The sequence below is a fragment of the Lipotes vexillifer genome, unplaced genomic scaffold (assembly GCF_000442215.2).
Source record: "Lipotes vexillifer unplaced genomic scaffold, Lipotes_vexillifer_v1.1 scaffold410, whole genome shotgun sequence".
In the NCBI taxonomy this organism is placed as follows: Eukaryota; Metazoa; Chordata; class Mammalia; order Artiodactyla; family Lipotidae; genus Lipotes; species Lipotes vexillifer.
In genome coordinates this window covers 1-11,649 of record NW_006794028.1, presented here as the reverse complement: position 1 = coordinate 11,649, position 11,649 = coordinate 1, and the positions used below count along the sequence as shown (strand labels likewise).

The window sequence follows — 11,649 nt, the reverse complement described above, 5'->3', positions numbered from 1 at the left end:
ACCTGTGAGTCAGGCATCCCCCCCCCCCACCTGTGAGTCAGGCATGGTCAGGGAGGTATCACTAATTCATTATGACTGGTGGTTAGTTTATGCTTAAGGGGCTGTCAGCAGTCGAGGCTGGAAAGACAGAGGCTGAAACATAAACAGCTTTTTTTCCCCAAAATATAGCTAACATATCCATGCTCAGGCACTTTTTGTCCTGAAATAAAAGAGTCATTCAGAGATCATAAGCGGAGAAGTGAGCTGAACAGATTTACACATTTGGGTGAGCACTTTGGCCACAGGTGGCAGAATAGATGAGAGGGCAGCGACTTCCTTTGGAGGCGTGGGACTGGTTAGAAAGTTGTGGAACATTCCGGTGCACTGGTACCGAGGTCTGGAAAGCTCTGTGGAAGTGAGCTGGAAGGGAAGAGTGGATACTGAGAAGGCAGGGTCGGAACCCTGGGGGTGGGTTAGAAGTGAGGGCGAGCGTGAAGCTGCGGGTAGGCGGTCCCATTGCCGGGAGGGCACGTGGTTGCCCCAGTAGGCCAGGAAGCCCCAGGGCAGAACGTAGGTGAACACGCTGGGGAGCTGGGGTGAGTTCCTGAACCTGAGGTTTGACTCGCCCGCGGGGAGTCCAGGGAGCGGTGTCCGGGAAGCGGTCGGCTATGTGTGTTGCCGGACACGTGCGTCAGCTGGATGGGTACATCGGCGTGTTGGCTGTACGTGAGGTTCTGGGAGAGTTTTAAAAATGGGGGTGGGGATAGAAACGGGAGGAAAATACTATTTAGAGTGGTAGAGGAGATGAAGACAGCTAGTAAGCTAGACAGCAAGAAGGAGTATTAGCCCATAATGCCATCAGGAGCGCCGAGGGGCAGGAGGGAGCATATTGCCGAAAAAGGGAAAGGATCCATAAGGGGAAAGGGGCATACAAGTCTGAGCCCCGTTTAAGTACCTGAGGACTTTTCTTCCTGTTTTGGCATCTCCAGGGCTGAGTTTGGTGCCTTTCCCACCAGAATAAGCCCAGTCGCTGACCATCAGTCTCGCTTAGACAGGTGTTTGTTTCTCCCGTTCTTTGGCTGCAAACAAGCGAATTTCCCAGCTCTCTCATTGTCCTTTTGAATTAACTTTGAAATTAGATATTGTGTGGAACATATTTCTTTGTAAAAACATTCTTAATTGTTTTTTCTCACAGGGGTCAGGTGATCAACATGAGATACCTGGAATATTTTGAGAAAATTCTTCATTTTATTAAAGATAGAATTCTAGTTTATCATGGGTAATCTTTCAATTTTCTTTTCGTAGTAATGGATAAACTTTATGTATTTTTACATTAGTTATATTTATGAAACTTGAAAACCAAGCCTATTGACAGACCAAACAAAATATGTCCTATTTTTACATAGTGTTTGGAATCATAAAGCCTTTCATGATCATTTATCAACCTTCTTTTTAAGAGCTTCACAAAATCCATGGACCTTAACTGAGTATTTTTATCTTACACACATTGCTGTGACTTTTCTAGCCTCTTTGAAAGCGTCTAGCCTTTCTTTGAATTCAAAGCAGGGTGTTTCTTTGAATTTCTTAATTAGGGATTAAATGAGGGATTTCCGCCTTAATACTCATTCTCCCTCAACTGAGAGGCAGTACAGTATAGATAGGACAGTGGACGGAATGCTGGGGAAAAAGGAATTCTGAATGTTAGTTCACCAAGTAAATATAAAATTGGTATAAGAGCTTAGTAGGATACTTCCATTTGAGCAACTTTGGGAAGAAAAAACATTCACTTCTAATTTCATAGTTGGAATAGGGGAATCAAGGTTTTCTGACCAAGCCCAGACCCATGCATGTCCACACAGACATTGGCTGCCCATCCTTTCAGGTTTTCCCCAGTTCACATTCTAGACAGACTGCTGTCTTGTTTCCTTAATTCTCATCTGTAGCCCAATACTGATTAGATTAAACCGTCCCGTTATTTCAAAACTTTGTTTGTGGTCCACCGTTTTGAATATTGAGCCACTAGTAATTAAGGATGATTTATTTAAATTAAAGGTAAGAGCATAATTATGAATTTCTGTATTAATTTTAGTTGCCATCTCTCTGTCTTTCCCTTTTTAAGAGCTAATAATCCTAAAGGATTGTTGGAAGTTAGAGAAGCTCTGGAAAAGGTCCACAAAGTGGAAGACCTCCTTCCAATTATGAAGGTAAATTTATCATCAGAATTGCAGTAGGTGTTTTTAGGGGAAATAGTACTTTTAAAAAAAATTTATTTATTTTATTTTTATATTTATTTTTGCCTGCGTCGGGTCTTCGTTGCTGGGCTTGGGCTCTCTCTAGTTGCAGCAAGCGGGGGCTACTCTTCGTTGCGGTGCGCGGTCTTCTCATTGTCGTGGCTTCTCTTGTTGCAGAGCACGGGCTCTAGGCTCATGGGTTTCAGTAGTTGTGGCACACGGGCTCAGTAGTTGTGGCTTGCGGGCTCTAGAGCACAGCCTCAGTAGTTGTGGCGCATGGGCTCTGTTGCTCCATGGCATGGGGGGATCTTCCCGGACCAGGACTTGAACTCGTGTTCTGTGCATTGGCAGGCGGATTCTTAACCACTGCGCCACCAGGGGAGCCCAGTACTTTTTACAAAAAGAACTCGTAATTATTAAATGCATGTTTGTTAACAAGTATTTTAAGTTTTATAAAGTGTGCTACTTGAAAACACTGATAAAAACACCTTCTGCAGAATAACGAAAATAAAACAAAACAGACCCTAGAAGGTAGGACAATGGAATAAAGAAAAAATCAGTTCAACTAAAAGCTTACAGAAAGAGGTGGGGGGGAAAAGGTAAGGAGGAAATGTCTGTAATGGATGCTGTGTCTCAACTTGACGTTAATAATCGATCCCTCACTGAAAGAACGAGCATCTCAGATCGGTATTTTAAAGCCCAGCTAGGTTCTGTGCACAGGAAACACCTACAACAAGATGACATTCAAAAAGTTGAAGGCAGGAAGGTAGGCAGGCATAGGCTACTGAAGAAAAGCAGGTGTGGCCGTATCAGTATCAGAAACATTGGAATTGAAGATAAAGGGCGTGTCAGGGGACAGAAATTATATTGTTTAAAAGTATAATCCATGAAGAAGTTATCACTTTATGCACCTTTTCTCCCCCTAGGAACGTAACTACCCAAAAATGCGCCAGCAGCAGGTTGATTCGGTTTTTTTCAGTTAATGGTTTGAACTATAACACAAAACTTGAATCAATGTTCTCCTTGTAGCTATAGTAGATGAGATTGCTTTACATCAAATAAACATTAAGAAATTTCTATGACTGACCAGAGCTTATCCATTTCTAAAGAATAAGCAGGAAGCATCCCGTCATGGACAAAGCCATGAGCTGACTCTGTACCCAGGGTCCAGTCTGCTCGCCGGGTTTGACAGGCTCTCCCGGTCTCATCCCAGGCTCTCGTGTGCTGGAGAGCCGTGATTCCGGCCAACCTGCTTGTTGTGAGGGTCTCATGAACTGAGGCAGTGGTTCTCAGTCTTCTCAGACCCGTCTTAACTCAGTAAACATGTTCAGATGGCCCCTTTACTGCACTAGAATGAAATTCATAAAGAATGTATCCCACCTACTCAAAAAATTCTTTCAAAAGTCACCATAGTGCCGTAAGGGAGTTCTAAAAGGTAAGTTGTTTATAGTAGAAAACCATGTATTTCAGTGTGTCAACATTCAGGCATTTCTTCATGAGAAGTAGCCAGTTGCTTGCACATAGGTATATAATCTTGGTGAACGTGACAGCGACAGATGCAGCCCTGTATCCATGTGTCATTTGGTGACTCAAGTATCATGAGCTACGATGTCGGCGATAACGGTTTTCTGTAACGGTAAACCACACTTAATAAAGTTCCACACAATGTATAGTATCCTCTTTCCTCAATTTATATGCTGTTTGCACTCCTAGGAAAGTCAGTGTGTATTAAAGCTGTAACAGATATTTAGCGTGTGAGTGTAAAACGGAGTCTGGTTCCAGGCCTAGATAATCATCACATTATAAACAGGTTCCTCATCTACACGGAAGTCCAGTGGGAGTCGCGCCTGTGTGACCGTCCCCAGCACCTCATCCCCGCAGCCACCACATTATCCCATAAATTCCCCAAACGCCCCCGAAGGGGCAGAAGGGCTGCACCGAGGGCCGCTGGATGCACCAGACAGAAAGAAAACTAGAGCCTGGCTCGGGTTTTAGTCTTTAGCTGTCCTGTGGGTATTTTAGGCATTTAAATTTACTATATTAGGCAGAATACAAAATCAGCTTAGGGATATTTTAATGTATGTATATCTTTGTCTAAAAAGCGCAATGGACAAAAGGCTGCAGTTGCCTGGAGAGCAGCTAAGGGGCCGGGCATCGCCCGCCCAGTGCCTGGCTCCCAGTGCAAAGTCACTGCCTGTCTGGCCACATCTGGGAGTGGCCATCCCACTGTGGTTTTGCTCACCACACCTCCAGCCAGGCTGTGGGTACACTGGCCTTTCTAAAGGCACACGTACAAGTATATAAAAATACGCCTTTGTGTTTAAAGTGCTCGGTGAATACAATGCCCTGACAGCCTCCACTGAGATATAGGTACTTTTGCTGAAAAGTACGTGTACTTTTTCAGCACATTCACTTTTGCTTTCTGAAAAGCCAAGTTCAGATGTACCTCAGCTCCCCTCGGGGCAGCTGGTTAGTAAGTTAGGGGACTGGACGTCGAGAGGGCCTGGGTCCCTGCTTCCACTCTGCCACTCCCTCGTGCCAGCTCGGGCCAGACCTCACCCCGCTTCATCTCACCAACTTGGTTTCCTCACCTATAAGATGGAGGTCGTGTCCTGTCTTATGGGCACGCTGTGGGCATGAAAGAGCATTGGCACATACTAAGTATTAGCGCCTTCTGCCTCTACAAGTCTCTGTCCTCATACGGGACACCTCCCGTCTCGGCCCCTGCTGCCCGCTCTCCTGCTGACGTCCAGTCATCTATGTCCTTCTCTGTACCTTGGTGAACGCCTGCTGGCTGTCGCTGTTTTCGGGCAAACTTTCCCTCCAATATCTTATGCGAAGCACGACCTCTTTTAATTTTACCATTGATTCTCTTATTCAAGTCCATCAATCCTAAAAAAATGTTGGCTACACTAAATAACCGAATTGGGGAGGATTTTTCTGGAGCAATTTATTGGCATTTCACTTTGTCAAAAGTGTTTTCAACAGAAAGCCGTGTTCATACTCATCACCCTTAAGGGCCACTCTGATCTCTGTGTAATTCCTTGAGAATACTCTGCTTTGTCACTCTGTGGTCTGCGGAGTTGGGGTGTGTGCATGCGTGTGTATAAAATTCTCAGGTGACAAAATTCTTGAGTATTTGCAGACAGATGAGAGTCTACTTTGAAGAAGCAGTAGAATAAACACAAGGTGCTCTTTTGAATTATAGGATGTTGAGTACAACTATTCTGCAAAGTATCAGTGTGGCTACCGCTTAAGATGAACGAGAGAAAAGACCCAAAGGGAGCTCTTAGCAGTGAGCAGGGCCTTGCCGGTGCAGGGAGCCTGTGCGCCTTTTGCTCTGAGGTCCTCTGCTGCCCTCTGGCAGGGGCCACGGGGAGCGTGACTTGGGCTGGGAGTCTGGGTCGGGGCATGGGGCCAGGACAGAGAATACACGGTGTCTGGCACACCGTGACCCTTCTTAAAAACATGAAAGTCGGAGTTGGCGCTGCACAGTGGCAGTTGGGAATTTACAGTGAAACTCACCAGTAACGTGAATTTTCTTTTTCCCCGAAAGCAGTTTAATACTAAAACGAAGGATGGGTTCACCGTGAACACAAAAGTTCCCAGCCTCAAAGACCAAGGGAAGGAATATGACGGCTTCACGATCACTATTACAGGAGACAAGTACGTGTGCTTCCCACGTGCGGGTGTGCAGACGGGGGCTGGTGTCAGAAGGCATGCAGACGCTTGGCGCTGCCGTGGGAGATCGGACCTCCTGGGCTTTGGCTGTCTCCTAAAACGGAGATTATCAAGGTCCAGTGTGTAACGAGAACCAGCTTTTTTTTTTTTTTTTTTAACATGACATTTAGATTATTACACCAGCAGATAGATTTTCTGACTGTGCTAAATCTAACAACTTCCTAGATATCAAGTTTAACGTCTGATGTGGTTTGTGGAAAGCATTCTTCCAGGTTCTTGAAGTTCGTCATGGGGAAGACTTTTACTAATTTAATGGAAAAAAGATGAGAGATTGGCAGGTTGAAGGCTATTATTGGATTTTTAAATATAGGTTTTAATGTAGTATGAGAGTATAAGTGCAGTCTTATTGAAACTTTAGAATACAGATAAGCAAAGATTATAAATTTTAAATCATAATTTCCTTTAAAAACTGAGATTATACTGTACATATTGTTTTTTGTTTTTTGGTTTTTTTTTGCGGTACGCGGGCCTCTCACGGTTGTGGCCTCCCCCGCTGCGGAGCACAGGCTCCGGACGCGCAGGCTCAGCGGCCATGGCTCACGGGCCCAGCCGCTCCGCGGCACGTGGGATCCTCCCGGACCGGGGCACGAACCCGTGTCCCCTGCATCGGCAGGCGGACTCTCAACCATTGTGCCACCAGGGAAGCCCTGTACATATTGTTTTATAACCTGTTTCTTTTCTACCCTTACTACGAACATTTCCCCATATCCTATTCTTAGAAGCATTTTTAAAAACTGCATAGTATTCCATTTTAGGAATATTGTAGAGTTGCTCCTACTAATTTTGTTGTCATTGATCATTCAGGGTGTTTCCCAGTTTTTCACCTTATCAGCTGTAGCGCCGCAGTGACCGTTTTTATTAATGATCATTTTATTTACATCTGAAATCCAAACTTCGCCTCTTGAGTTCTGGGTGGAATGACCTTGACCTTCTCCATTCACTGCCATCCACGAAACACGCGCTCCTCAGTTGCCTCCTAGGAGGCTCCACCACTTCTGCATCAGGGACTTCCGGCAGCTCAGCGGTGGGAGCCATGTCCTCTCAGCCCCTGCTGGGCTCTGGCTTCCTTGTCCGAACTTACACAGGCCTTCACGAGGAAACCCCCGTTTAGCAACTTCCAGATTCTATGACTCTGCCACGTCGTTGAGGTCTCCATCTCTAACCCAAGCCACTTATCAAAGTACTTTCCCAATAAGGGTCATTCTCCGCCCAGAAGGAATTCCAGGGTTTTCTGTCGAGGTGAAATTTTTTTCTCCTACCTCTTCACCCACCTATCATTAAATTCCCGGGCAGAAATGCAACTGCCGAGTAAGAGTCTATAAGTCCTTCCCTGAAACACAGCATCTTTGCTCAGCCCATTTGTTGTCAGTCTCGCTCGGGGCCTCTGACCCCTACCTAGACTCAGGACCCATGCCTCCATCTCCGGTCTCCTGTGGCTGACCAGCGCATCCTCGGGTCCTAAGGCCGGGTCCACGGGGCGCCCCCGTGGCTCCAGAACTCCCTCCCCAGTCCATACCCTGCCATTGCCCCTTGACACCAAAATCGGCCCCCGTGCCCGTGCCGCACATTCAGGCCTTTTGTAATCATGGCCTCAAACAACGCTTCCTGCCTTCCCTAAAGCACTTTCCTGCTGGCGCCTGGCCTAATTCAGCTGGACTGCTTGTTCCCCGAGGTCACCTCCCACCTCCTGGCTCTGGGCCTCTGGCATCGCCGTCCTCCTCTTCAAGACCCAGGCTCAGGCCCCTTCCTCCGCAAGCATTTCCTGTTTTCTTCCATGTCTTCCAGAGTAGATCAACTCTCTCTCTGATGAACTGTTACGGCTCTACGCATGGGCTCATCATAATCTGTGGCCTCGTTTCCCCCTCCGCCCCTCCATCAAGGCGGCAGTTCTGCTGTGTTGTCCTTTAGAGGATCAGCGTTTGGGTACCGGCGTTATCCAGTAAATACCTGTTGCATAGAATTTGTATCCTCCACAGAGCCTCACATGGAGCTCATGCAGCAGAAGCTTAAAGAAAAGGAAACAGCGGAGGCCCTGAACTCGCTTTCAGGGCACAGCCCCGGCCCCTGGTCTTCTACTGTAATAGGGTGGCTGTCTGATAAAATGTTTCCTGGGCGTTGAAATACATTCTACCCTGTGTAGTTTCCTCCTCCTGTGTTAGCTTAAGCTCATGTAAGCAGGGCCTACGGTTAGACTGAGCAAAACCGTATTTTGTGGAAAAGCTGCCCGCTGTGAGACACGCCCCATCTGTCTGCTCAGAGAGGCAGAGACAGTCTTCTTTGCGTCCTGTGCCCCCATCCCCACGCTGCCCTCCCCACCCTTCCGTGCTTAGCTCTTTGAACCGTATCATATGTGCCTTCGACACACCTTCTTGTATTTTTTAGGGTAGGCAATATACTCTTTTCCGTGGAAACTCAGACCACAGAAGAAAGAACACAATTATATCACGCCGAAATAGATGCACTTTATAAAGATCTAACAGCGAAAGGAAAAGTATTGATTCTCTCATCAGAATTTGGGGTAGGTTTTGTTTATCTTCATTTTATCATGCTTCTTCTGATTCTTTTGTAAACTTCTTAAAGCCTTTACCCTTTCCTTGGGATTACACAGTTTATGCTTGAAATCAGCTTTAATCGAGCAGTAAATATTTCTTTTAATATTCTTGTAGAGACAATTCCCGTATTTAGTAACTACAGAAACTGGGGAAGGGGAATGATACATGTATGTAGTGACTGTGTCATAGTATCAGAAATTTGGGCTTTGTCAAGATTTAAGAGAACAGGTTGGTCCACGATGGACATGACCTGTGCCGCATTTAGTGACACTCCTGGACTGTGACCTCTGCCCTCCGTTGCTTCCCCGACTCAAGGTGGGGCCCCTTGGTAGCAGGAACTGCAATGTCACCTCCATCGCTGTAGCTGTCACTGTGTGGAGAGTGTAGCGGCCACTCCATCCGCATTCTGGAATGGATGCCCGTGGCCCTTGGGAAGTTACTTTGTTTCTCAGGATCTTAATCAGTTTATACACATAAATTAAGTATAGTGATCACCTAAATCTCAGTGGGTGGGGGTAGGGCACTAATCAGAACCCTGGAGTAGAGAGGCCTGTAGTCTGGGAAAGTGTATTCAGTATTAATAAGTGCTTTGTTTTATTTTAATCTCAATGTATATGTCGACATTTCAAGTAACATTATAGACTGGAACAGGTGTCTAGGTTTATCAGAAGAGGTTGCAGTTTTAAAGGCAGCTGGGGACATACTGCTCTAAACCGAACTGAATGTATACGCTCTCGTGAGAAAAAACGTCATTGGAAAGAGTATAAAACATTCAAGGATGTGGAAAGTAGGTTCCTGTAGGAGAAGAATGAAATAATCCTCTTCCTAATGTGAATGCTTCTGATGTGTCTTGTCACCTGATAAGAAATGAGTTTATAATCTGTTATTTAAGTTCATAAGCACATGTTTTTTTTTCCTAGGAGACTGATGCTGTTGGCAACTTAATCTTATCCTTAGTTTATTACTTTTATAATTTAATGCCACTCTCTCGCGGATCCAGGTGAGTGATATCCTCTAATCTGACAGTTTTTGGAGTGAAGAACGCGCTCCTTTTGCTTACATCTCCTGTGTGGCCCTGGGTACAGGTACCCCAGCAATGGCGGGAAGACCCCTTGGTTGTTTTCAAAGTCCACCCAAACATGATGTCCTTGATCTACTGCATCACCAAGAGTCTTGGAAGGTAGTTTTAAAAGAAGGTGCTTGGCGTTTATAGGCTGGAGCTCGAAGTCTCACCGTGTGCGCACGTGTGCACCCTGTGCTTTAATTCCTGATATTTGTGCAGACTGTACCCTGCCCTGTTCTCCCCTCGCCCCCAAGTTTTGGCCATTAATTGGCCCTAACGTTTAATACTTTTGGGTCACCAACCATTGCAAAGTATTTTTGTTATTATGAATGAATTCTTGCTACTTACTGAATTCACTAGGCATCTTTCAGGTGTCATTCAAACAAGGATGCGTCTGTAGAGCTTTCTTTTTCTTCCCTTTTCTCTGGTACCGTGTACAGTAACTCATGCGAATGGCATATGCCGTCGTTAGCACATGTTTGACTTTAAGATGCTTTGGCTAAAGTAATACACTTAAATGTCTTGATCTTTAAGTACTACTTTAGAAAGTAAAACTCTCCAAAATGTGGTAGTAAATGTTGTTATAATATGACAAAAGCGTTGGGGGCGGGTGGGCGACATGGGCGAAGGGGATCCCCTGTGTGGTGATGGTTGGAAACTAGGCTTGTGGTGAGCACTCCGGAGTAGACGGGTGCGTGCCCTTACGCGGAACTTACATAACGGTAACGACGGAATTGAAACAAAATGGGAACATAAACCTTGTGCCTTCGGGACAGTCGTCATTAGATGTGCCCGCGATGCGTGACGAGCAGGCGGCCTCCACCTGCCACCTGCCGCCTTCCGCCAGCCGACCTCGTAGGCTCTGTGCACGCGCGTGTCCTCACGGCGGCTGTGCCGCCCTGCTCTCTGCCTCCCCGCGCCCCCTGCCCGTGCCCACACCTTCCTGTCCTCCCCCTGCCAGCCCGCTTCCCCCTCCTGTGCCTCGGGGGCCCCGCCCGTGGCCCTCGAAGATGCAGCGCACGTGGCCGCGGCCTCAGTGAGGGCTTCCCTGGCAGGCGACCCCGGGACGGGCTCACTCTCTCTGGTTTCCGCTCGCCGGGGCAAGACGTCTATCTTAGTTGTCTTCGTCCTGGGCTTCCTGGCACAGGGCACAGAGCTGGTGCCACAAAGACGTCAGGATACAGAGTGAGTCCGGACTTGCCGGTATGTCCCCGTAACGCAGCCGGCTTCGGGCCAGTCTGTTAGTGCGTTCTGCAAACGCGTTCTGCTTGTTTCTTCCTCGGGGCCAAAGTGTTTAAACGATAATATTAATATGTTTGCATTTACAAAGTATATCGTATATACTGCGTTTTAAAGCCAAGCCTCATGAAAGTGTTAAAAATATAAGCAGGCACATTTTCTAATTCACTCTTTCACGAGAAGAGAAAAGCCAAGTGGGGAGAAAACTAATTAAAAGAAACTTTTTGTTCTCAGAAAGATATTATTCTTACACGTTTACCCTTAAATTAGTAAATGAGTAAATAGTTTTATTAGTAAGTTAGTAAATATTTTTAAGGCAAATGAAAATATTCTTATGTTTAATGTCCAGAGAATTCTTAAGAGAAATAAAATGTCATCTCTTAGGATGGAAAATCCGTGGTGAGCTCTGACGTGGTAACTGCCCGTGGCCTGGGACTGACTGGTAATTGTTCTTTACCTAAACAGTGTGATCGCTTATTCAGTGATTGTGGGAGCCCTGATGGCCAGTGGAAAAGAAGTATCAGGAAAAATTCCCAAAGGGAAGGTATGTCGGAGCTGGAGCTGGAAGGGAAACGTTTAAATCCCAACCTGTGGAGTTTTGTGTTGAGACACACGAATGCAACGGATCCCAAAGGGCTCTTCCCCTCCGTGTTTGATCACATTGTTAAATTTCTTTCTTTTTCAGTTGGTTGACTTTGAAGCTATGACCGCCCCTGGTTCAGAGGCCTTTAGCAAAATAGCTAAAAGCTGGATGAACTTGAAAAGGTAACTGCTTGATAGGGGTCAAACAAAAGGATGTTACAACTGAAAAGGGAAAGAAGGGGCTCCCCGTTACTTTTCGAGC

General features: G+C 46.1%; 1 protein-coding gene across 1 annotated transcript in view; it reads left to right on the top strand.

Annotated features, from left to right (window-relative positions):
- The window catches only part of TTC13 (tetratricopeptide repeat domain 13), a gene marked incomplete at its 3' end in the record, with an annotated part of 67,958 nt that extends 56,388 nt beyond the window's left edge, over positions 1-11,570 (top strand). The window contains exons 16-22 of the mRNA XM_007466995.1: positions 1,175-1,258; positions 2,099-2,183; positions 5,767-5,876; positions 8,334-8,469; positions 9,424-9,503; positions 11,271-11,349; positions 11,491-11,570. Of these exons, the coding sequence (XP_007467057.1) occupies positions 1,175-1,258; positions 2,099-2,183; positions 5,767-5,876; positions 8,334-8,469; positions 9,424-9,503; positions 11,271-11,349; positions 11,491-11,570 (654 nt within the window). The remainder of the gene's footprint in view (positions 1-1,174; positions 1,259-2,098; positions 2,184-5,766; positions 5,877-8,333; positions 8,470-9,423; positions 9,504-11,270; positions 11,350-11,490) is intronic.
- Positions 11,571-11,649: the final 79 nt, after the last annotated feature.